The 26,522-nt window shown below is 44.1% G+C and overlaps 1 protein-coding gene across 4 annotated transcripts in view; it reads right to left on the reverse strand.

Moving 5' to 3' along the window:
- LOC121550488 (citron rho-interacting kinase) overlaps nt 1–26,522 on the reverse strand; it is a 76,181-nt gene that overhangs the window by 35,257 nt on the left and 14,402 nt on the right. For all 4 annotated transcript variants that reach the window (XM_041862759.2, XM_041862756.2, XM_041862758.2 and 1 more), the window contains exons 2-9: nt 8,758–8,848; nt 7,360–7,503; nt 5,506–5,625; nt 1,797–1,967; nt 1,636–1,689; nt 1,351–1,404; nt 684–824; nt 399–524 (exon numbers count right to left, since the gene is read on the reverse strand). In XM_041862759.2, the coding sequence (XP_041718693.1) occupies nt 399–524; nt 684–824; nt 1,351–1,404; nt 1,636–1,689; nt 1,797–1,967; nt 5,506–5,625; nt 7,360–7,503; nt 8,758–8,766 (819 nt within the window). In that variant the 5' untranslated portion in view covers nt 8,767–8,848. The remainder of the gene's footprint in view (nt 1–398; nt 525–683; nt 825–1,350; nt 1,405–1,635; nt 1,690–1,796; nt 1,968–5,505; nt 5,626–7,359; nt 7,504–8,757; nt 8,849–26,522) is intronic.

Consider the following 26,522-nt stretch of genomic DNA (forward strand, 5'->3'; position numbering starts at 1 on the left):
GCTACAAATAATTTTTCTCAGACAAAATAAAAATGATCTGTGTTCACAATCTGTCACTTTCGGGTCTGAGACAGAGAGATAGCACGATATAAATAATCTCCAGAGCGTGAAGGCCGAATCCTAATGTGAGATTCACGCTCATAACGTGGAGATGTGCAAAAACTACACATACGCTTGCAGATCTCAAGTTAGGATTTGGCACAGACTGAATAATACGTGTGTGAGTATGTGTGCATAACTAATAGAGAGAATGTGTGTGTGTGTGTATGAGCAGTGAGCACACATACTCCTGGAGGGCTTGTGTGATGCTCACTCGGATGGAGAGCAATCCTCCAACGAAGGGGCAAAGTTGTGAGGGCCGGAAGGGGACTGAGGGGCCCTCTTTCCCCTCCCCTTACCATGATTTTATCAGCCATCTGCTGGATCTGCTGGGCCTTGCTCTGCATGTCCTCCTTCAGCTTACTCTCCCTGCGCTCCACTATCTCCAGCCTCTTCACCTGGTTCTCCAGGGTCTTCCTGCCATCCTACACACACACACACACACACAGACAGACACACACACATACACACACCGCTCAGGCTAGAGAACATCTGCTACCAGCAGTAACAGTGAGTTTATCCAGGTCTCTTTCAATTAGTCCTTTCTTTGCAGTTATTGTCTAATGTGTGTCAGTACTGTATACCTCTGTCTCCCTCAGGCGTCTGCGGAGGCTGTCACTGGAGTCCTCCTTGGTCTGCAGCCTCTCCAGCTCACGCTCCATGCGCTCCTTAGCCACCCGAATACTATGGAGGAGATCTGTGGTCTCACTACTTGCCTTCACTGCCTGTGTTATGGGCCGGGGTACAACAAACACTGTCTGTCATCTATCTTACATTTAAATAACTTTAAACTGTTGTAGTTAACGCTCTAAAGAGTTGATTGATAATTTAAGCCATTAACTGGGTGAAAATGTGATTGATTGTGCCTCTAAAATGTGGGACCATACAGCTTAGAGAATTCCATTTGGATAAAAAAAGTAGAACTTTTTCGAAAAGGGTATTACATGAATATTAATCTATATAAAACATAGTAAATGGAGAAACCAGCCATTGTATGACAGGGGCAGAATAGTTGGATAGCTGGCAATTAAACTGAAACTGACTAATTATGGTTTTAGCGGAGACAGTTGAATTACTCTCAGGCCACAACTCAACATTTGCTTCACAGGACAATGGGGAGTTGACACGCATCATTAGCAGGAGAGAAAAATGACTTTTCACGTCTGTGTGTGGTGAGCATCCCCTCTCCCCTCACGGCACATGCTGAATATTAATTAATTATCCATGAAGTTTTCAAACAAAATATTCTACCTTGGTAAGCTTATCTTGGAGATCCTGAATTTTCACTTGCTGTTCAGTATTGGTCTGAAACAGAAAGAGAAAGATAGAGAAAATCAACCTTTTAAGCTGCACATTCCTTGGTCCCTATGAGTTTTAGTCCCAAACCATCTTCATTGTTTCATTCATGTCATGATAACATAACTTTTGTTTTATAATTTGGCATTTGTCTCCTAACCACTGACTGAACAGCATTCCTTGAAGGATCATATGGAATCATATAGGTCAACAAGTGAGCCAATGGAACTGAAGCTGTACCTTCTCCAGCTTTGACAGAAGCTCCTCCGTGTCAGTTTTGCCTTGCTCCTTGGCCTGTAAGAAAAAAAGCAGAAAATCAGTTAAACCAACACATGCCTTTCAACTTCTCAGAATGTGGGTCTGAGTCAAGAGATCAATATCAGAGTGAATAGCTCCAGAACCTTCTGCATCCTCTGTTGATAGTCTGCTGCCTTCCTCTTCAGCTCTTCGCTGGTCTGACGGGACTCCTTCAGCTCTGACTCGTACAGGTCACTACGACGACGGGCTGCAGACAGGTCCTCCTCCAACTGCCTGATGGCCACGCGCATCTCCTCCAGCTGGGCATGGTACTCCTGCAGAGGGATGCGAGAGGAACGAGGGATGAGAGAGAGAGATAGCGGAGGAGTGCAGAGGTGAAAGACATGAGGGGAAGGATAAGTGCCAAAAAGGAACAAGTGAATAGAAAGGACGGAAAGCATCACAGAAAGAGATTAGATTGGCAGACATGAGAGAGGGAGGGATGGGGCGGAGAGGTACAACGAATAGACAGAAAATGACATACTGTATAATGGAATCTATTGAACAAAGCGTTATGGAACAAGAAAAGGTGGGGCAGAGAAAAAGTGCATCAGCTAAAATCAATTAGTGTCCTTGTCTTCTAGTGAATGATTAGCTATGGCTAACAGCCTTCATTTCCATCTCATGGTCTGGTCACGGGGCATGCAGCAGTCCTGTCTATCAGGCTGGTTAGGACTAACAAAGGTTAATGAAAAGTAGCATGGCCTCTGTGCCTGGGGAGGGTGAGGACACCCTGACAATGGAACCCGACAGGCGCAGCAGATAGCATCAGCAGCACCAGCCAGTGCCTCGTCAGTCCCTTTTCAATTAAAAGTTATCCTCCTGTTTCCATTAAGTTTCAAACCTTGCTAAGTGTTCCTCCATCAACCCCTAAAGCGTGTCTCCGAGGACGTCCGCCTGTCGTCTACAGTAAGTGACAGGAATACACTTTATGAGTCATTAACTATTATAGAAACAAAATAAAATGTATTTTGCATCCTCTAATTTAATGTGTAATAAGTGACTCATGACATGTTTTACAATTAAAATGAAAGACAACGGAATTTCATAATCAGCATAATTTCCTCCCAAATTATGTTTGGATCTCCTATATAACGTTAATTAAGATACAAAAAGCATTTGCTATTTGAGTAAATGATGATTGGCATTGTCAAATAGGATTAATGACATGATTCTATGAATTGAGGAAGAAAAAAGCAAACAGTAAATTAAATTGATCATTGGAATGATAATTAAAGGTTTTCACTTGAGCTATATTTGCATCAACTGAATAAACCTAAAACCACAGGGACCTTTCATTTAATCTCTTCGTAGAGTCAAATTCAAATCCATTTCAAGTGGGAAAAGATCTTCACACAAAATTACAGTGTGTTTCGCCAGCGGGCCGACTCAGCATATCAGTTCCTCAGTGTCCCTAGTCCCCTAGGTCCCTGACTGGATCACAGCAAATCTCTGGCAGCCCTAAACATCAGTTAGCAGGAGAACTGAACTAGGCCTGGGCTTAAGCACAAAGCTGAGTGATACCCATGGAGGAGGAGGGAGGAAGGAAGGGATGAGATTAAAGAGAGAGAGACAGAGAGAGAGAAAGGGGGAATACAGGGTGAATAGAATGGAACAGTGCACACCAGAAGAGCTGATTAAGAGTATGCATATACTTAACTCACAAACACACACACACACACACACACACACACACACACACACACACACGCACGCACACACACACAATCACACTCACACAGAAAGTGTCTCCCTATCGTCCTGACATGGGAGCTTCAAATGCAGCAAGTGTAGCCCTGACAGGGAGAGTGACAGTTGCACTGCAGCCTCTCAGGATGGGGGAGACTAATGGTCCTTGGTCCTGGGAAAAAACACTGCTTTGCCTCTACCTTGTCACTCTGCCTTACAAAACAGAATAATCCTTCCTTTTAATCAACTTTAGACATGTTTGTATGTGCCAAAGATAAGTTTGCTGACAAAGTGGTCAAATGAAGCTTACTTTAGGTAGGCATTAGAACTGGATTAAACCTACCTATCCACAAATACAATACTAAGAGGTAGAAAACTTGTCTTATCCCAGTTATAGTCTGTCAGCCTGCGTGCTAGGGATCTCTTCCAATTAGCCTAGTGTTTTGTTCTCACTGCTTCACAAAATTACAGAATTTGCATGTACTGATTTTCTTGCAATGGATTTCTCTTTCTCTCACTGAAAAGCTTTTATCTCTCATATCCCCAATCTTCCATGTTTGTTGTGCCAACACTGAATACATTCTGCATGAATATGAATATGACTTCCAGACTCTTAAAACAGCGCTGGGAGAGAGACACTGTTCAAGACCTTATGCAGCATTCAGTTGGGTCAGAATCAAGCAGGAAAGTACTTCTGAAAATATCAAATAGCATAACTCATTCTCATGTATGACAATTACAAACCACTTTATGAACTTTAACTATAAGTGGGTCAATAATTTCCATTGCTAATTTCCAGGTTTGCATTAGCAGACCGATGCGCTGTATCAGTAAGCGGTAACTTTACCAACCATGGATGACCATGGATTGGTGTGAAGGCTACAGTGCAGTGTAAATGGTAGTGACAGGGTTAATACCAACACTCTGGTTCCCATAATGTAAGATCGAAAACCCCATCGCCTCATCACGACAGCCTGCCTACTGCATCAGCGGCACTGCATACTCTCCACTTCTAGGTATGGATGGTTCACATTGCCATGGCAACCATTGCACTATAGAGCCTGTGCCTGGTAACCAATGCCAGGGATTCTGCTCTGTGCGGTGGAGGAGAGGGGGGCGGATTTTTCATCTCACTGTCCTCTGCTGTCAACCCTTCAATATCTTAATTCTCAAACTTGGCAACCCTTCACCAAATCAGATCATTGTTGTATGCGCATTGCGCGCACACACACACACAAACACACACACTCACACACCCAAACACACACCCACACACACACAGAGACACACACACACACTATTTGGATAATGGTGGGCTGAACGTGAATCTGTCCTTCCTCTACACTCCTCAATCAGCAGAGACTCAGGAGACACTACATCACCCCTGAGAGTAGTGAGTGATGAACACACAGGAGACACCTTGAAGTACTGGGGCGCTGAGCTATGCAAAGGCATGCCACTACTAGAGAGATGTCCACTGAGACTTTCTTCATGGGCAGGATAAGTCCTGAGTGCATGACAGAGTGCATTTGAGTTCACGCCCACTGTTGGACAGCATACTGCTAACACCTAGTAAATTCTCAATGTTGACCCTCACAGAAGGCTACCGCTACTATAACATCTATTGCTATCAGACTATTATTATGTGGCACTCAAGGCTTTTTCTCATTTGCTGCCTAACTCTAATCACCCTTATTCGATAAAGGCAATGAAACCACAGTAATAACACTCATTGACATGAATATGGTTCCATGTAGTCAGGAATCCAGACCAAGGGTGTTTAATAGTCTACTGACTCCACCTAAACAGGGAGCAGTGGAGAAGCCTCAACACCCTCCTCCTCTGTAATTAACACGGCGTTGACAGGGGTAGCACTCTCCTCACACCCCACACGACTCACACACCATAGGGATGGGCAAGGTCAACCCTTTACAGTACATCCCTCCACAGCACTCTGGGTAGAAGTTGCCCGTAGGCACTGAGTTAGGATCAGCTTACCCTCCCCAAATCTTAACCCTGAACATTACAGTTAAACAGCGTTTAGGGGCAACTTTGTGTTACTCCCTCCACAACCCACAACCCCTACCAGGCCTCTGTTGCCCCACAGAAGGCGCTCTCCTCTACCTGTTCTTTGATCTCCTGCAGCTTGTTGCTCTGCTCCCGGATGCCATGGAGGAGCTGCAGAGCCTTGTCGTCTTCCTGGGAAACCTCCATACGTGCCTGCTCCAGACTGAGCTTCAGACTCTGAAACACACACATACAGTTGAAGTCGGAAGTTTACATACACTTAGGTTGGAGTCATTAAAACTCGTTTTTCAACCACTCCACAAATTTATTTTTAACAAACTATAGTTTTGGCAAGTCGGTTAGGACATCTACTTTGTGCATGATTTTTCCAACAATTGTTTACAGACAGATTATTTCACTTATAATTCACTGTATCAAAATTCCAGTGGGTCAGAAGTTTACATACACTAAGTTGACTGTGCCTTTAAACAGCTTGGAACATTCCAGAAAATGATGTCATGGCTTTAGAAGCTTCTGATAGGCTAATTGACATCATTTGAGTCAATTGGAGGTGTACCTGTGGATGTATTTCAAGGCCTACCTTCAAACTCAGTGCCTCTTTGCTTGACATCATGGGAAAATCAAAAGAAATCAGCAAATACCAAAAAAAATTGTAGACCTCCACAAGTCTGGTTCATCCTTGGGAGCAATTTCCAAACACCTGAAGGTACCACGTTCATCTGTACAAACAAGCAAGTATAAACACCATGGGACCACGCAGCTGTCATACCGCTCAGGAAGGAGACGCGTTCTGTCTCCTGGAGATGAACGTACTTTGGTGCGCAAAGTGCAAATCAATCCCAGAACAAAAGCAAAGGACCTTGTGAAGATGCTGGAGGAAACAGGTACAAAAGTATCTATATCCACAGTAAAACGAGTCCTATATCGACATAACCTGAAAGGCCGCTCAGCAAGGAAGAAGCCACTGCTCCAAAACTGCTATAAAAAAGCCAGACTACGGTTTGCAACTGCACATGGGGACAAAGATCGTACTTTTTGGAGAAATGTCCTCTGGTCTGATGAAACAAAAATAGAACTGTTTGGCCATAATGACCATCGTTATGTTTGGAGGAAAAAGGGCAAGCCGAAGAACACCATCCCAACCGTGAAGCACGGGGGTGGCAGCATCATGCTGTGTGGGTGCTTTGCTGCAGGAGGGATTAGTGCACTTCACAAAATAGATAGCATCATGAGGAAGGAAAATTATGTGGATATATTGAAGCACCATTTCAAGACATCAGTCAGGAAGTTAAAGCTTGGTCGCAAATGGGTCTTCCAAATGGACAATGACCCCAAGCATACTTCCAAAGTTGTGGCAAAATGGCTTAAGGACAACAAAGTCAAGGTATTGGAGTGGCCATCACAAAGCCCTGACCTCAATCCTATAGAAAATTGTGGGCAGAACTGAAAAAGCGTGTGCGAGCAAGGAGGTCTACAAACCTGACTCAGTTACACCGGATCTGTCAGGAGGAATGGGCCATAATTCACCCAACTTATTGTGGGAAGCTTGTGGAAGGCTACCCGAAATGTTTTAACCCAAGTTAAATAATTTAAAGGCAATGCTACCAAATACTAATTGAGTGTATGTAAACTTCTGACCCACTGGGAATGTGATGAAAGAAATAAAAGCTTAAATAAATCATTCTCTCTACTATTATTCTGACATTTTACATTCTTAAAATAAAGTGGTGATCCTAACTGACCTAAAACAGGGACTATTTACTAGGATTAAATGTCAGGAATTGTGAAAAACTGAGTTTAAATGTATTTGGCTAAGGTGTATGTAAACTTCCGACTTCAACTGTATATAAAGCCCCTTGGCAACACTGCATGTAGTACACAAGAGCACCCACCCCTATCTGCTTTACGGAATCACACACACACACAGAGTCAGGATCATGGGCCACTCACGGTGCACTCTGTGATGTAGGTAGCCAGGTCTTGCTCCAGGATGGTCCTCTGTGTCTCTGAGGCTTTCAGCTCCACATCCTTCTGCTGCAGCACTGACTCCAGATCAGACATCTTACTCTGGACTAGAGAGATCTCCTGTTCCATCTGAATACAGCAACATGGAGGATGTTATCATGACAGCTTTATTTGTCCATTTCAGCATTAGTTCATCTTCCCAATGTCAACTGAACTCTTGCAGGTGACCAAAACCTTATATTACCGTTAAAAAAAAATTCAGCTGTTTCTTACAGTAAACATGGCCATTTATAATGAACCAATGGATTGAAGTTGATTGTGCTAAGCATTTCCTTGATCACAGCTATTGGGGTTGAAGAAGACTTTGTAGTGCGAGTGGTGAAAACATAGATGAATCATTGCAGCAGTGCTTCACAGGAAAACACATGAAAGACAACATAACATTTAAGTCCATTATGTAAAAATAAATGACCATTGCCAAATCTCCTTTGAACCCAGCCCACTATGAAGAAATGGTGAGGTAAAAGCTTAAAGGAAAAACTGCAATCAAGTTTTCAAGATATATAACTTTCAAAATACAGCATCATATGATGCAAAATTCATCACACCGGCTGTATTTCTGTATTTTGAACATTATATATCTTGAAATCTTGATTGCTGACATGCAAAACATTTTGGGACTATATCAACAATGGACTAATGAAACAAATATCAAAACAGTTTTGTGGGTGGTTTTCCTTTAAGCTATAGGAAGTTATTTCTGTCCCTCCTAAGCCAAGCTACACATCTCAGTATGTATGTGTGGTTTAAGAGATGAGCCAGTGGGGTGACGGATGCAATTAAAGAAGCCATTAGAGCCCCTGAGGAGCACTGAATGTCACGGGTGCAGATACACAATCACAGTACATCCTGGAGAGCTACCACTAACACAATCACAACATAACACACAAAAAAGGGTTATGGTATAGAGTCACAGCACATGGTGGCAACACAGGGAACCACATCAATGTGGAGTGACAACACAGAGTACAGTACACCACATAACAACAGCACAGTCTCAGAGCAGAGAATCATCAGTCAGTCATAGGACATGAACAAATAAGCATAGACACACACTCCTGAGTGGCGCAGTGGTCTAAGGCACTGCATCTCAGTGCTTGAGGCGTCACTACAGACCCCCTGGTTCGATTCCAGGCTGTATCACAACCGGCCGTGATTGGGAGTCCCATAGGGCGGCGCACAAATGGCCCAGTGTCGTCTGGGTTTGGCCGGTGTAGGCCGTCATTGTAAATAAGAATTTGTTCTTAACTGACTTGCCTAGTTAAATAAAGGAAAAATATTTAAAAAATAGACACACACAGAGTATATCAAACATAATAGTACCTGTGACATGTGTCTTGTGTTTCTCAATGCTGTCTGTATTTGGTGTCTTTAGCAGGTCTTATCTAGAGAGCTGAGGGATGTAGCCACTAATCTGCAGGAGAATGAAAAGCGTGGGAGAGAGACAAATTGCAGTAAACACTTTATATACACAACCTCTCCTGAAAGCTGTGGGGCTGACTCAACCCTTTTATCTCTGGCACTTACCTTTTCATGTCATTCTGTTATACCACACCGCCTTTTACAGTTATCAAATGGGAAATTATTAGCACCATTGAATTGATGTTTAATGTCGTAACAACATTACATAAATGGACTATAACATTCCTTTTCCTAAATGTATTCTTCTAGTAACATGTTTAGCTTGTATAGGAAACATGGTTAAGAAACCCTATACAAAAGCTGCTTTTAGTGCTATTCATAATCATAATTAAATATTATCTTCTAATCAAACAATTAAGGTAATTAAACTAATCAAGTGAAACACAAGTCAAAGAATTCAAAATAACTAAATGAGCCCTTTCATGCCCATGTTCAAAATTCATAATCTAAAACTCTGTAATCAGACCAAGCCCAACACAAAACTCCACAGCAGCTCAATCTGCGATGCTTTAGATTTGAAGGCATACTCCTTACATTACATAATCACACACATAATTAGCATCTATTCTGAGAACTACTTTCAATCACAGAGTGAAAAAACATAGAACCATACCGTGTGGACCATGAGTATACTCTGGAATAAGACAAACCTATAAATAGAGTGTGATTCTGAGTGTGTGTGCACATGGCTGCCTCTTTAAGCACCCTTCTCTATATTTGGCTGCCTTTGAGATGGAGAGGCAGGAGAATGAGCGACAGAAGAAAAGAAGAGTGTCACTGTTTATTAAGCATGGGCTTCTCTCCCACTCCTGCTCACAGCAGCAGCTCAGTGGAGGAGCTTCGACAGCCACAGGCCCAGGAGCTTCACATCACATTCTACATCCCACAGAACAATCACCAAACCCATAAGATAACGCTTCACACATCACTTCCAAACAAATGGAGTAGCATACAGTGCCCTCCACTAATATTGGCACCCCTGGTAAATATGAGCAAAACGGGCTGTGAAAAAAATGTATTTATTGTTTATCCTCTTGGTCTTTCATTCAAAATATTCACAAAAATCTAACCTTTAATTTAAGTAATATAATTGAAAGATCAAATAGATTATTATCATAAAACAAATATTTTTCTCAAATATATGTGTGCCACAATTATTGGCACCCCTTCACTAAATACTTTGTGCAACCTCCCTTTGCCAAGATAACAGCTCTGAGTCTTCTCCTATAATGCGTAATGAGGTTGGAGAACACATGACAAGGGATCTGAGACCATTCCTCCATACAGAATCTCTCCAGATCCACGCTTGTGGACTCTCCTTTTCAGCTCATCCCACAGGTTTTCTATGGGGTTTAGGTCAGGGGACTGGGATGACCATGGCAAAACCTTGATTCTGTGGTCAGTGAACCATTTATGTCTTGATTTTGAGGTGTGCTTTGGATCATTGTCCTGCTGGAAGATCCAACCACGATGACAGCAAAGGCTTTTTTATGGCAACCCTCCCAAACAACTTGTGGTTGTGTAGGTGGCATCTGATCGTCGTTTTGGAGACTTTCTGACCCCAAGACCCAACTATCAATCAATCAATTTTATTTTATATAGCCCTTCTTACATCAGCTAATATCTCGAAGTGCTGTACAGAAACCCAGCCTAAAACCCCAAACAGCTAGTAATGCAGGTGTAGAAGCACGGTGGCTAGGAAAAACTCCCTAGAAAGGCGAAAACCTAGGAAGAAACCTAGAGAGGAACCAGGCTATGAGGGGTGGCCAGTCCTCTTCTGGCTGTGCCGGGTGAAGATTATAACAGAACCATGCCAAGATGTTCAAAAATGTTCATAAGTGACAAGCATGGTCAAATAATAATCAGGAATAAATCTCAGTTGGCTTTTCATAGCCGATCATTAAGAGTTGAAAACAGCAGGTCTGGGACAGGTAGGGGTTCCATAACCGCAGGCAGAACAGTTGAAACTGGAATAGCAGCAAGGCCAGGCGGACTGGGGACAGCAAGGAGTCACCACGGCCGGTAGTCCCGACGTATGGTCCTAGGGCTCAGGTCTCTCAGTTGGCTTTTCATAGCCGATCATTAAGAGTTGAAAACAGCAGGTCTGGGACAGGTAGGGGTTTCGTAACCGCAGGCAGAACAGTTGAAACTGGAATAGCAGCAAGGCCAGGCGGACTGGGGACAGCAAGGTGTCATCATGCCCGGTAGTCCTGACGTATGGTCCTAGGGCTCAGGTTCTCAGAGAGAAAGAGAGAACGAGAGAATTAGAGAGAGCATACTTAAATTCACACAGGACACTGGATAAGACAGGAGAAGTACTCCAGGTATAACCAACTAACCCCAGCCCCCCGACACATAAACTACTGCAGCATAAATACTGGAGGCTGAGACAGGAGCGGTCCGGAGACACTGTGGCCCCATCCGAAGAAACCCCGGACAGGGCCAAACAGGAAGGATATAACCCCACCCACTCTGCCAAAGCACAGCCCCCGCACCACTAGAGGATATCCTCAACCACCAACTTACAATCCTGAGACAAGGCCGAGTATAGCCCACAGAGGTCTCCACCACAGCACAAACCAAGGGGGGGCGCCAACCCAGACAGGAAGATCACGTCAGTAACTCAACCCACTCAAGTGACGCACCCCTCCCAGGGACGGCATGAAAGAGCACCAGCAAGCCAGTGACTCAGCCCCTGCAACAGGGTTAGAGGCAGAGAATCCCAGTGGAGAGGGGAACCGGCCTGGCAGAGACAGCAAAGGGCTGTTCGTTGCTCCAGAGCCTTTCCGTTCACCTTCACACTCCTGGGCCAGACTACACTCAATCATATGACCTACTGAAGAGATAAGTCTTCAGTAAAGACTTAAAGGTTGAGACCGAGTCTGCGTCTCTCACATGGGTAGGCAGACTGTTCCATAAAAATGGAGATCTATAGGAGAAAGCCCTGCCTCCCGCTGTTTGCTTAGAAATTCTAGGGACAATTAGGAGGCCTGCGTCTTGTGACCGTAGCGTACGTATTGGTATGTACGGCAGGACCAACTCGGAAAGATAGGTAGGAGCAAGCCCATGTAACGCTTTATAGGTTAACAGTAAAACCTTGAAATCAGCCCTTGCCTTAACAGGAAGCCAGTGTAGGGAAGCTAGCACTGGAGTAATATGATCAAATTTCTTGGTTCTAGTCAGGATTCTAGCAGCCGTATTTAGCACTAACTGAAGTTTATTTAGTGCTTTATCCGGGTAGCGGAAAATAGAGCATTGCAGTAGTCTAACCTAGAAGTAACAAATGCATGGATTAATTTTTCTGCATCATTTTTTGGACAGAAAATTTCTGATTTTTGCAATGTTACGTAGATGGAAAAAAGCTGTCCTTGAAACAGTCTTGATATGTTCGCAAAAGAGAGATCAGGGTCAAGAGTAACGCCGAGGTCCTTCACAGTTTTATTTGAGACGACTTTACAACCATCAAGATGAATTGTCAGATTTAACAGAAGATCTCTTTGTTTCTTGGGACCTAGAACAAGCATCTCTGTTTTGTCCGAGTTTAAAAGTAAAAAGTTTTCAGCCATCCACTTCCTTATGTCTGAAACACAGGCTTCTAGCGAGGGCAATTTTGGGGCTTCACCATGTTTCATTGAAATGTACAGCTGTGTGTCATCCGCATAGCAGTGAAAGTTAACATTATGTTTTCGAATAACATCCCCAAGAGGTAAAATATATAGTGAAAACAATAGTGGTCCTAAAACGGAACCTTGAGGAACACCGAAATGTACAGTTGATTTGTCGGAGGACAGACCATTCACAGAGACAAACTGATATCTTTCCGACAGGTAAGATCTAAACCAGGCCAGAACTTGTCCGTGTAGACCAATTTGGGTTTCCAGTCTCTCCAAAAGAATGTGGTGATCGATGGTGTCAAAGGCAGCACTAAGGTCTAGTAGCACGAGGACAGATGCAGAGCCTCGGTCTGACGCCATTAAAAGGTCATTTACCACCTTCACAAGTGCAGTCTCAGTGCTATGATGGGGTCTAAAACCAGACTGAAGCATTTCGTATACATTGTTTGTCTTCAGAAAGGCAGTGAGTTGCTGCGCAACAGCTTTTTCTAAAATTTTTGAGAGGAATGGAAGATTCGATATAGGCCGATAGTTTTTTATATTTTCCGGGTCAAGGTTTGGCTTTTTCAAGAGAGGCTTTATCACTGCCACTTTTAGTGAGTTTGGTACACATCCGGTGGATAGAGAGCTGTTTATTATGTTCAACATAGGAGGGCCAAGCACAGGAAGCAGCTCCTTCAGCAGTTTAGTAGGAATATGATCCAGTATGCAGCTTGAAGGTTTAGAGGCCATGATTATTTTCATCATTGTGTCAAGAGATATAGTACTAAAACACTTAAGTGTCTCTCCCGATCCCAGGCCCTCGCAGAGCTGTGCAGATCCAGGACAGCTAAGCCCTGGAGGAATACGCAGATTCAAAGAGGAGTCCGTAATTTGCTTTCTAATGGTCATGATCTTTTCCTCAAAGAAGTTCATGAATTTATTACTGCTGAAGTGAAAGCCATCCTCTCTTGGGGAATGCTGCTTTTTAGTTAGCTTTGCAACAGTATCAAAAAGAAATTTTGGATTATTCTTATTTTCCTCGATTAAGTTGGAAAAGTAGGATGATCGAGCAGCAGTGAGGGCTCTTCGGTACTGCACGGTACTGTCTTTCCAAGCTAGTCGGAAGACTTCCAGTTTGGTGTGGCGCCATTTCCGTTCCAATTTCCTGGAAGCTTGCTTCAAAGCTCGGGTATTTTCTGTATACCAGGGAGCTAGTTTCTTATGACAAATGATCCTTGGAGATTTTTTGGCCACTCGAACCATCCTCCTCACTGTGCGTGGGGTCAATATAGACACACGTCCTCTTCCAGGCCGATTGTTACCATCTCCCGTTGCTTTAAACTTCTTAATTATTGCCCTGATAGTGGAAATTGCCATTTTCAACCGTTGAGCTATTTTCTTATAGCCATTTCCTCATTTGTGCAGCTCAACAACCTTTTGTCGCACATCATTAGTGTATTCTCGGATCTCTCCCATAGTGATGGATGACTATGGGAACTTGGCCTGTATGTCACCTCAGAATGCCGCAGCCCGTCTGGTGTTCAACCTTCCCAACTTCTCTCACGTCACCCCGCTCCTCCGCACACTCCACTGGCTTCCAGTTGAAGCTTGCATCTGCTACAAGACCATGGTGCTTGCCTACGGAGCTGTGACGGGAACGGCACCTCCATACCTTCAGGCTCTGATCAGTCCCTACACCCAAACGAGGGCATTGCGTTCATCCACATCTGGCTTGCTGGCCCCCCTACCTCTGCGGAAGCACAGTTCCCGCTCAGTCCAGTCAAAACTGTTCGCTGTTCTGGCACCCCAATGGTGGAACAAGCTCCCTCACGACGCCAGGACAGCGGAGTCACTCACCACCTTCTGGAGACACTTGAAACCCCACCTCTTTAAGGAATACCTGGGATAGGATACAATAATCCTTCTACCCCCCTTTACCCCACCAAAAAAATAATTTACAAAAATAACATATTGTAAAGTGGTTATCCCACTGGCTATAAGGTGAATGCACCAATTTGTAAGTCGCTCTGGATAAGAGCGTCTGCTAAATGACGTAAATGTAAATGTAAAATATTTATACCCCAGTGAAACAGGAAGTCATGGCTTACCAATTAAGTGTTCCCAATCACTTAGGTGAACTTAAAAATGTAAAATATGAATGGGAATTTACTTCAGTTAGATTTTACTCATAAGAATTTCTAGGGCTGCCAATAATAGTGGCACACATGTTTCGGGAGAAAAATATTTATTTAATTTATTTCACATTCATTTTTTAAATTATCTAGAATTTTTGTGAATATCTTGAATGAAAGACCAAGAGGATAAACAGCAAATACATTTTTTTTTACAGCCCGTTTTGCTCATATTTACCAAAGGTGCCAATATTAGTGGAGGGCACTGTATATCCATCATGTGCAATTAACAATGAGCACTGTCTCCATGAGGTATAGCACTGCAGCATTAGGCAATGTATATTTGCATGGTACATAACATTATTTATGTAATGCAAGACATGGTTGATGTAATTACATGCTCTGAGAGATCCCACACCCATTCCTCAACACATGCAGAAACCACCCAGAAACTTGTGAAATAGATCAACAGATTTTTTATCTCCTGTTGAGGGGTGTTTATATATAGTATCTCAGAATCAGGAACATATCCCACGTGATATGTCAAAACTGTTTGATGAATTTCTTATCACGGTGGAGTGGATTACTGTTTGATTTTCTAATGACGTCAACAATGCCTCTAGCATAGAATCAGGAATTAGAATACTAATTTATTAGGATCTCTATGGGGTCTAGACATATTTGATGTCATGCATACAGTGGGGAAAAAAAGTATTTAGTCAGCCACCAATTGTGCAAGTTCTCCCACTTAAAAAGATGAGAGAGGCCTGTAATTTTCATCATAGGTACACGTCAACTATGACAGACAAATTGAGGAAAAAAAATCCAGAAAATCACATTGTACGATTTTTAATGAATTTATTTGCAAATTATGGTGGAAAATAAGTATTTGGTCACCTACAAACAAGCAAGATTTCTGGCTCTCACAGACCTGTAACTTCTTCTTTAAGAGGCTCCTCTGTCCTCCACTTGTTACCTGTATTAATGGCACCTGTTTGAACTTGTTATCAGTATAAAAGACACCTGTCCACAACCTCAAACAGTCACACTCCAAACTCCACTATGGCCAAGACCAAAGAGCTGTCAAAGGACACCAGAAACAAAATTGTAGACCTGCACCAGGCTGGGAAGACTGAATCTGCAATAGGTAAGCAGCTTGGTTTGAAGAAATCAACTGTGGGAGAAATTATTAGGAAATGGAAGACATACAAGACCACTGATAATCTCCCTCGATCTGGGGCTCCACGCAAGATCTCACCCCGTGGGGTCAAAATGATCACAAGAACGGTGAGCAAAAATCCCAGAACCACACGGGGGGACCTAGTGAATGACCTGCAGAGAGCTGGGACCAAAGTAACAAAGCCTACCATCAGTAACACACTACGCCACCAGGGACTCAAATCCTGCAGTGCCAGACGTGTCCCCCTGCTTAAGCCAGTACATGTCCAGGCCCGTCTGAAGTTTGCTAGAGTGCATTTGGATGATCCAGAAGAGGATTGGGAGAATGTCATATGGTCAGATGAAACCAAAATATAACTTTTTGGTAAAAACTCAACTCGTCGTGTTTGGAGGACAAAGAATGCTGAGTTGCATCCAAAGAACACCATACCTACTGTGAAGCATGGGGGTGGAAACATCATGCTTTGGGGCTGTTTTTCTGCAAAGGGACCAGGACGACTGATCTGTGTAAAGGAAAGAATGAATGGGACCATGTATCGTGAGATTTTGAGTGAAAACCTCCTTCCATCAGCAAGGGCATTGAAGATGAAACATGGCTGGGTCTTTCAGCATGAAAACACACCACCCAGGCAACGAAGGAGTGGCTTCGTAAGAAGCATTTCAAGGTCCTGGAGTGGCCTACCCAGTCTCCAGATCTCAACCCCATAGAAAATCTTTGGAGGGAGTTGAAAGTCCGTGTTGCCCAGCGACAGCCCCAAAACATCACTGCTCTAGAGGAGATCTGCATGGAGGAATGGGCCAAAATACCAGCAACAGTGTGTGAAAACCTTGTGAAGACTTACAGAAAACGTTTGACCTGTGTCATTGCCAACAAAGGGTATATAACAAAGTATTGAGAAACTTTTGTTATTGACCAAATACTTATTTTCCACCATAATTTGCAAATAAATTCATTAAAAATCCTACAATGTGATTTTCTGGAGAAAAAAAATCTCATTTTGTCTGTCATAGTTGACGTGTACCTATGATGAAAATTACAGGCCTCTCTCATCTTTTTAAGTGGGAGAACTTGCACAATTGGTGGCTGACTAAATACTTTTTTTCCCCACTGTATGATATCTTTATGCCATGAGTAATGTCCATATTCCAGTGGTGGAAAAGGTACCCAATTGTCATACTTGAGTAAAAGTAAAGATACCTTAATAGAAAATGACTCAAGTAAAAGTGAAAGTCACCCAGTAAAATATTTGGTTTAAAATATACTTAAGTATCAAAAGTAAAAGTAAAAGTATAAACAATTTCTAATTCCTTATATTAAGCAAACCAGATGGCATAATTTTCTGTGTGTGAATTAGACCAATTTCTTGTCCGGCTAAGCATTCAAAATATAACAAGTACTTTTGGGTGTCAGGGAGAATGTATGGAGTAAAAAGTACATACTTTTCTTTAGGAACGTTGTGAAGTAAAAGTAAAAGTTGTCAAAAAGATGAATAGTAAAGTAAAGTACAGATACAAAAAAAAAAAACGACTTAAGTAGTACTTTTAAGTATTTTTACTTAAGTACTTTACACCACTGCCATATTCACTTCAGTTCATTGTGTCTGAGGAGGGTTCACAGATGGGTTTTCAACCAAGCTACATTATCAGAGGCGCTCCTGTATCAGAATCGCAGAGCGGGCCTCTTAACGGGTTACACATAATGGCTGACGACAGCCAGGTAAGGTTAATTTAAGCCTACATTTTAAAGTTTAAAAGAGAAGTCAATAAGTACCTTTAGAATTGTCCTAATTCCATGTTGTTTAAAGGGCAGTGCTTCCTTAAGGGCAGAAACAAATGTGATTGATATTACGGCCGAAGTATGATTTGAGGTTAAGGCAAGTAATTCCAATTGGGTAATTGTTGTGCGATGTTAGCATGCCATAAACCTACAGCACGTGTAGAATCAGTGCCGTGAAGGATGGTGCAGGCCGTAGTATGGAGTAGCAGATGGGGATCAGATCTGGCTGACTTGTTCACAGCCTAAAGTGCTCACTGGCGGTCCATAATGAGCCCAGCGAGCAGGCTGGGCAGCTGGGTTCAGCCTCTGCAATAATTAGCTCCCAGAGAGCAATTACAAATAACTATTATTGTTTTAAAAGCACCATTATAACTAGCGACATGACAGTCAGTCACCTCTGTCTGAGCAGGACTCAGTAGAACAGTGTTGGATTTGTCCCTGTGTTGCTATTTTAATCTACCATAACTGGGGAGAATTTATACTGCATTTTTAAAGCTGGAATCCTTAATGGTGAAACAACCACGTCCGATATTACAACAGCAAAGAAGTTACTGCAAACACTGTTTTTTTTCTCCCTCGGGCATCATTGCACGCAAGATAGAACATAAGTATTTCCCACTGGGCACAGACGTCAATTCAACGTCTATTCCACGTTGGTTCAAGGTGATTTCATTTAAATGACATGGAAACAACGTTGATTCAACCAGTGTGACCAGTGGGATGTAAGCCTACTTAAATATTTTTTACCCCGATTTGCGACCCCCCTCTGCTTAGTCAACAAAAACAATAACAACGGCGGTGGGGTGTGATCCCCTACTGCGGATTCCATCTTTATGGGGTCTCTGATGGTTTCATGATGGTAAAGCGGTGATTCGGCCTCTGCATGAAGAACCATGCATCTCGGCTTGGCTTCATTGCATGATTATTTAGAAAACTTTGACAAGCCCTTTGTGTTGATGGATGGATGAATATAATGTAATTATAGTATCGTTATTATATAGAGTAGCAGGAAAGCCCCATGAGATAACCATAGAACTGAGCAATGTTCCATTTCAACATCATGCCACTGTCTCAGGTGCTGCCCAGATTCAAAACATTTCAGGTTCCTTGGCGCTGTCCACTAACACCTACAAACTCAGAAATTGACAGCTCCACGGTGCTGAAAGTTAGAGCCCCAGAGAACATAAATGATTTTAAACTATTTTAAGTGCAAGTGATTATAATTTATTGCACATGCTAGTTTTGCTGCTTTGCAGCCTCAGAATTCTAGCTAATGGGTTGCAGCGAGTTACGTTGTTGTGCATGGTGATGATGATGCCTAAGAAGAGGATGGGGATGCTTGATGAACCATAAGTCACACACTATGATCTGTTTTCTGATGTTGTCGACATTAGACCATACAAATATAGCTAATCCATTGGATTTATGCAATAGATTTAGGCCTAATTGTTACATCATGTGTATGATGTATTTTAAGAATCCCCATGCTTAAGCCTATCAGAAACGAGTATTCAACAATGCCTTGGTATAATTCAAGGATAACGTCCATATTACTTCAGTTGCGTCCATATTACTTCAGTTGCGTCTGCTGATGGTTCACCCATGTGCTTTTAAAGGGACTATCAGTATTACCTCTAAATAGCCTGCTACAATAGGCTACACATCATGTCTGAGGACACCAAGGTATGGTTAATTAAGCATACTTTGAGTTTCGAGGAGAAATCACTAACAATATTTTAGGTCACTCACTACCAAAGCAATACTGTATGTCTCACTGGTTTGACCCATGGACTGAAAGCTGACTACCATTGCCATTTTGTGTAAAATAGGAGCAAATAAGTTGTTTCATAAAGTCACAAAAGAAGACTGATATTGCCCTCTCATTTATCCACCAGAGCATGAAATGGGAGGATACCCCTGATGATCAAAAGGAAGTTGGGGAGGATATGAAGGATGAAACAGAGACTCATGAGACCAAAAAGAACAGTACAGGAAGCAAGGTAAGATGGAAAATATGCAGTCCTTTACACATCCTCTGCCAACTTAGGCACAGATATAGGATTAGTTTGCAATCACTAAATCCTAACCTTAAAACATTTGGGGGGGAAACGCTAAATTGACCTTAGATCTGCTATGAGACCTATAATCTGTTGTCCTGTAGGCTAAACATAAGTCCAGTGGCTGTGCCAAGAATAATTCAGTGGAGGAGGACAGCAGCATTGGTGCAGGTCAGAGATTGTTTTATGTTGGGTGCAGGTTGTGTTCAAATTAATCAGCACTGATCTGAGAAGGTAGCATCTATACCTATAGGTTAAAGCAATATGTGACCCGTTTCAAGAAATTAGGTGTATGTCGCACGTCACTACTTCACAGGAGAGACATTTGAACATTTAAAAAAATATATACACTACCAGTCAAAAGTTTGGACACACCTACTCATTCAGGAGTTTTTCTTTATTTATACTATTTTCTACATTGTAGAATAATAGTGAAGACATCAAAACTATGAAATAACACATATGGAATCATGTAGAAACCAAAAAAGTGTTAAACAAATAAAATACAATTTTATATTTGAGATTCTTCAAATAGCCACCCTTTGCCTTGATGACAGCTTTGCACCTGGAATGCATTTCAATTAACAGGTGTGCCTTCTTAAAAGTTAATTTGTGGAATTTCATTCCTTCTTAATGCTTTTGAGCCAATCAGTTGTGTTGTGACAAGGTAGGGGGGGTATACAGAGGATAGCCCTATTTGCTAAAAGACCAAGTCCATATTATGGAAAGAACAGCTCAAATAAGCAAAGAGAAATGACAGTACTGTACATCATTACTTTAAGACATGATGGTCTGTCAATACAGAACATTTCAAGAACTTTGAAAGTTTCTTCAAGTGCAATCGCAAAAACCATCAAGCGCTATGATGAAACTGGCTCTCATGAATGGAAGACCCAGAGTTACCTCTGCTGCAGAGGATAAGTTCATTAGAGTTACCAGCCTCAGAAATTGTTGCCCAAATAAATGCTTCACAGAGTTCAAGTCACACACATCTCAACATCCACTGTTAAGAGGGGACTGTGTGAATCAGGCCTTCATGGTCGAATTGCTGCAAAGAAACCACTGCTAAAGGACACCAATAAGAAGAAGAGACCTGCTTGGGCCAAGAAACACGAGCAATGGACATTAGACCAGTGGAAATGTGTCCTTTGGTCTGGAGTCCAAATTGGAGATTTTTGGTTCCAACCGAAAACGCGGTGTGGTTGAACGGATGATCTCCGCATGTGTAGTTCCCACCGTAAAGCATGGAGGAGGAGGTGTTATGGTGTGGGGGTGCTTTGCCGATGACACTGTCTGCGATTTATTTAGAATTCAAGGCACACTTATCCAGCATGGCTACCACAGCATTCTGCAGCGATACACCATCCCATCTGGTTTGGGCTTAGTGGGACTATCATTTGTTTTTCAACAGGACAATGACCCAACACACCTCCAGGATGTGTAATAGCTATTTTACCAAGAAGGAGAGTGATGGAGCGCTGCATCAGATGACCTGACCTCCACAATCCCCCGACCTCAACCTAATTGAGATGGTTTGGGATAAGTCGGACCGCAGAGTGAAGGAAAAGCAGCCAACAAGTGCTCAGCATATGTGGGAACTCCTTAAAGACTGTTGGAAAAGCGTTCCAGGTGAAGCTGGTTGAGAGAATGCGAAGAGTGTGCAAAGCTGTCAAGGCAAAGGGTGGCTATTTGAAGAATCTCAAATATAAAATCTATTTTGATTTGTTTAACACTTTTTTGGTTACTACAAGATTCCATATGTGTTATTTCATAGTTTTGATGTCTTCACTAATATTCTACAATGTAGAAAATAGTAAAAATAAAGAAAAACCCTGGAATGAGAAGTTGTATCCAAACTTTTGACTGGTACTGTATATTAAAATGTGTTTTTTGGCAGAAATGCCTTCTGGAACGTGAACTTTCATGTGCCTTAATAACAAACATGTATGCCATCTGTAAATACGAATACAATTGTTAAATGATGAGCCTAGTTGGTTTAGCCACGGAAAAAGACAGGAACCTTCCTGCTAGCCATGATTGGCTGAGATAATGGATGGGCTGGACATGCTGAGAGATGAGTTCGGATTGGTCTGCCTACATGGCATGCTTCTGTCTATAATGTGTCTATAATGTGAGCTGCTCAGTATGTGAAGATAATCCTAGCTATCTGAGCTTTTTTGAAAGATATAACGTTGGACTGCTCTCAACAACATTGCTGCCCTGAATTTTAGCAGGTGCTATAGACAAAGATCAGTGGGAAAAAGTTGTGATGGACTACTACTACGGTCAGTGTGAACTGGAGTGACTTGACACAACGTGGGCCAAACAAGCTATACCTATAAACAAAACAGAGTTAAAGGGGTAGCAGACTGCCCGTGATGCGTTCACCCATGTATACGGGTAAGAGTCTAGCTACATTTAAGCAATAAGGCCAGAGGAGGTGTGTTATATGGCCAATATACCATGGCTAAGGGCTGCTCGTACGCACGATGCAACGCAAAATGCCTGGACACAGTCCTTACCATTGTGACGAGGTGTGAAAGAAGGAGTCAGGCGCAGGAGGTAAAATAAAAAAAAAGTCCAGAGTTTAATCCGTTTGCATAAATCAAACGCCCCAAGCTTCAAACAAAACTGTACAAGGGAAAACATCCACCTTGGCAAATATCACAGTGAAATGTAGCTCAACCAAGCTACACACTTTCACAACAAAACAATCACTCACAAAGACAAGGGGAACAGAGGGAACACTTATACACATACTAATTAGGGGAATGAGCACCAGTGTGTCATTGACAAGACATGACAAGTGGAGTGATGAGAATGGGATCGGCAGTAGCTAGTACTCCGGTGACGATGAACGCCGAAGCCTGCCCGAACCAGGAGGGGGGGCAGCCTCGGCGGAAGTCGTGACAGTACCCCCCCATGATGCGCGGCTCCAGCAGTGCGTCGACCCCGGCCTCGGGGACGGCCAGGAGGACGCGGAGCAGGGCGAGTCAGATGGCGACGGTGGAAATCCCTCAACAGGGCGGGATCGAGGATGTCCCGCCTTGGGACCCAGCACCGTTCCTCCGGACCGCACCCCTCCCACTCAACGAGATACTACAGGAGTCTGAGGTACGGGAGGGGGACCCGACGCCTCGAATCCTGGATGGAACGGACCGAGTACGCCGGGGCCCCCTCCCGTACCTCAGACTCCTGGAGCGGACCAGCTACCACCGGCCTGAGAAGAGACACATGAAACGAGGGGTTAATACGGTAATCAGGGGGGAGTAACAACCTGTATGTCACCTCGTTTATTCTCCTCAGGACTTTAAATGGCCCCACAAACCGCGGGCTCAGCTTCCGGCAGGGCAGGCGGAGGGGGAGATTCCGGGTCAAGAGCCAGACCCGATCCCCCGGTACGAACACCGGGGCCTCCCTGCGGTGGCGGTCAGCATTGGCCTTCTGACGACGCACGGCGCGCTGGAGGCGAACGTGGGCAGTGTCCCAAGTCTCCTCCGCACGCCGAAACCAGTCATCCACCGCGGGAGCCTCGGTCTGGCGCCACGGTTCCAGGACCGGTTGGTACCCCAAAACACATTGGAAGGGTGTTAGGTTAGTGGAGGAGTGGCGGAGAGAGTTCTGAGCATATTCTGCCCATGGCAGGAACACCGACCACTCCCCCGGCCGGTCCTGACAGTAGGTCCGCAGGAACCTACCCACATCTTGATTCACCCTTTCCACCTGCCCATTGCTCTCGGGGTGAAAACCAGAGGTCAGGCTGACCGAGACCCCCAGACGTTCCATGAACGCCTTCCAGACTCTAGACGTGAACTGGGGACCTCGGTCGGACACCATATCCTCTGGTACCCCGTAGTGCCGGAAGACGTGAGTAAACAGAGCCTCCGCAGTTTGTAGGGCCGTGGGGAGACCGGCAGAGGAAGGAGGCGGCAGGAATTTGAAAATCGGTCCACAACGACCAGGATCGTGGTGTTACCTTGGGAGGAGGGAAGATCAGTGAGAAAATCAATACTCAGGTGAGACCATGGTCGTTGTGGAACTGGTAAAGGTTGTAGCTTACCCGCTGGGAGGTGCCTAGGTGCCTTACTCTGGGCGCACACTGAGCATGAGGAAACATACACCCTCATGTCCTTAGCCAAGGTAGGCCACCAGTACTTCTCGGTCAGGCAGCACATTGTACGACCGATACCTGGATGACCAGAGGAGGGTGACGTGTGTGCCCAGTAGATCAGACGATCACGGATAAGCGCAGGCACGTACTGCAGCCCAGCTGGACACTGCGGTGGAGATGGATCTGTGCGTAATGCCTGCGCTATATCTGCGTCCATCGCCCATACTACCGGTGCCACAATGCATGAGGCCGGGAGTATGGGGGTGTTGTCTACTTACTTACTTACTTACTTACTTTATTGTCCCCATGGGGAAATTTTGTTGCAGTGTCATGTACACATTTAAAGTGGCGTTAAATACAAAACAAGATTGACAATACAACTTTCAATAACAGTCACGCACCAATAAAAGTAAGAAATAAGAAATAAAACATTTAAAACATTTAAAACAAAGACTAGCCTGCTGGCCTTACGGGGTCAATGGGAACATTTGCCCGAGCTATTTAAGAGGGATATCACACCTGGCACAAATGATTGTCTCGTTCTATTTTTCCTGCTGAGGGGTGCCCTATACCTACGCCCAGAGGGGAGTAATTCAAAGTCCAGGTACAGGGGGTGACTTGGGTCTAAAATGATTTTGTGAGCCTTACGGAGGGCCCTGACCTTAAAGATCTCATCCAGGCCTGTCTGTTTGACTCCAAGTACCTTACTTGCTGTGGTAATAATCCTTCTCAGCATGTTTCTCTGACTGACAGTGGCATTGCCAAACCAACAAACAATACAAAAAGTTAAAATACTCTCAATAAAGGATTTGTAAAACAGAGTCAATATAGTACAGTCTATATTAAAAAGAACCCAACTTTTTTAGAAAGTACAGTCTCTGTTGGCTCTTTTTGTAGATCTGGTCTGTACATTTACTCCACTGAAGCTTACTGTCCAAAAAGACACCCAGATATTTATATTCCTCTACAATTTCTATATTCTGGCCTCTGATAGATGTTGCAGAGGTAGGTGTTGTCACGCTTCCTGAAGTCTATGCACATCTCTTTGGTCTTGTTAGTATTGAGGACCAAGTGTGATTCCTCACACCACTCTACAAAGTCATCTAGGACCGGGCCATGATGTTCCTCGTCATCATGCAACAGGCTGATCAAGGCAGTGTCATCAGCGAACTTAACGAGGTGTCTGTCAGTATGGGAACTAGTACAACTATTAGTGTACAAGATGTACAGAAGTGGGGACAAAACACATCCCTGAGGAGAGCCTGTGTTGGTATTGCGTATATCCGACACATGGGGACCTATTTTGACTCGCTGTGAGCGTTGGCTCAGGAAGTCCAACAGCCACTGAATAAACAGTCTCTGGGCCGCTCCTCTATGTCATACAGCCGAGACAGTGCGTCTGCCTTCATGTTCTTCGTACCTGGAATGTATGAGAGTGTGAAATCAAACCGGCTGAAGAAGAGGGCCCACCTGACCTGACGAGGATTCAGCCTCCTCGCTGCCCGAATGTACTCCAGGTTATGGTGGTCTGTCCAGACGAGGAAAGGGTGTTTCACCCCTTTGAGCCAATGTCTCCACACCGTCAAAGCTCGGACAACAGCCAATAGCTCCCGATCACCAACGCTGTAGTTCTGCTCCGCCGAGCTGAGCTTCTTAGAAAAGAAGGCACAGGGGCGGAGCTTGGGTGGCGTGCCCGAGCATTGGGATAAGACAGCTCCTATCCCTACCTCGGACGCATCCACCTCCACTACGAACGGTAGTGATGGATCGGGGTGAGCCAGTACTGGGGCTGAGGTGAACAGACCCCGCAATCTACTGAACGCCAACTCAGCCTCAGCAGACCAGCGGAGCCGGGACGGCCCACCCTTCAACAAGGAGGTAATGGGAGCTGCGACCTTGCCAAAACCCTGAATAAACCTTCGATAGTAGTTGGCAAAGCCAAGGAAGCGCTGCACCTCCTTTACCGTGGTTGGAGTCGGCCAATTACGCACGGCTGCAATGCGGTCTCCCTCCATCTCCACACCTGTGGTGGTAATGCGATATCCGAGGAAGGAGATTGACTGCTGGAAAACTCATACTTCTCTGCCTTGGCATTAAGATAATTTTCCAGCAGTCGGACCAGTACTTTGTGAACCAGGGACACATGCTCGGCGCACATAGCGGTATACACCAGGATGTCATCGATGTAGACCACCACACCATGACCAAGCATGTCCCGAAACACCTCGTTCACAAAGGACTGGAAAACGGATGGAGCATTCATCAAACCGTAGGGCATCACCAGGTATTCATAATGCCCCGAGGTTGTGCTGAATGCTGTTTTCCACTCATCCCCTTCCCGAATACGCACCAAAAAACGGGCCCCATGCATTGACTCAATCACTGAAGGAATGAGGGGAAGAGGATAACTAAATCGTACCGTCACATTATTCAGTGGTCGATAATCAATGCACGGGCGTAAACCGCCATCTTTCTTCTTCTCAAAGAAGAAACTTGAGGAGGCAGGTGAAATGGAGGGACGTATATGCCCCTGGCGCAGGAACTCGGTGACGTATATTTCCATAGCCTCCGTTTCAGCCTGCGACAGGGGATACACATGACTCCTGGGAGGTACAGCGTCTACCCGAAGGTTTATCGCGCAATCCCCCTCCCGATGAGGTGGTAATTTAGTTGCTTGCGTCTTGGAAAACGCGAGCGCCAGATCATGGTATTCGGGGGTAATGCGCACAGTGGGGGTACCGTCTGGACTTTCAACCGTGGTCGCACCAATGGAAACACCTAGACACCTACCCGGACACTCACACGACCACCCCG

Source organism: Coregonus clupeaformis, chromosome 18 (genome assembly GCF_020615455.1).
Source record: "Coregonus clupeaformis isolate EN_2021a chromosome 18, ASM2061545v1, whole genome shotgun sequence".
Lineage (NCBI taxonomy): Eukaryota > Metazoa > Chordata > Actinopteri > Salmoniformes > Salmonidae > Coregonus > Coregonus clupeaformis.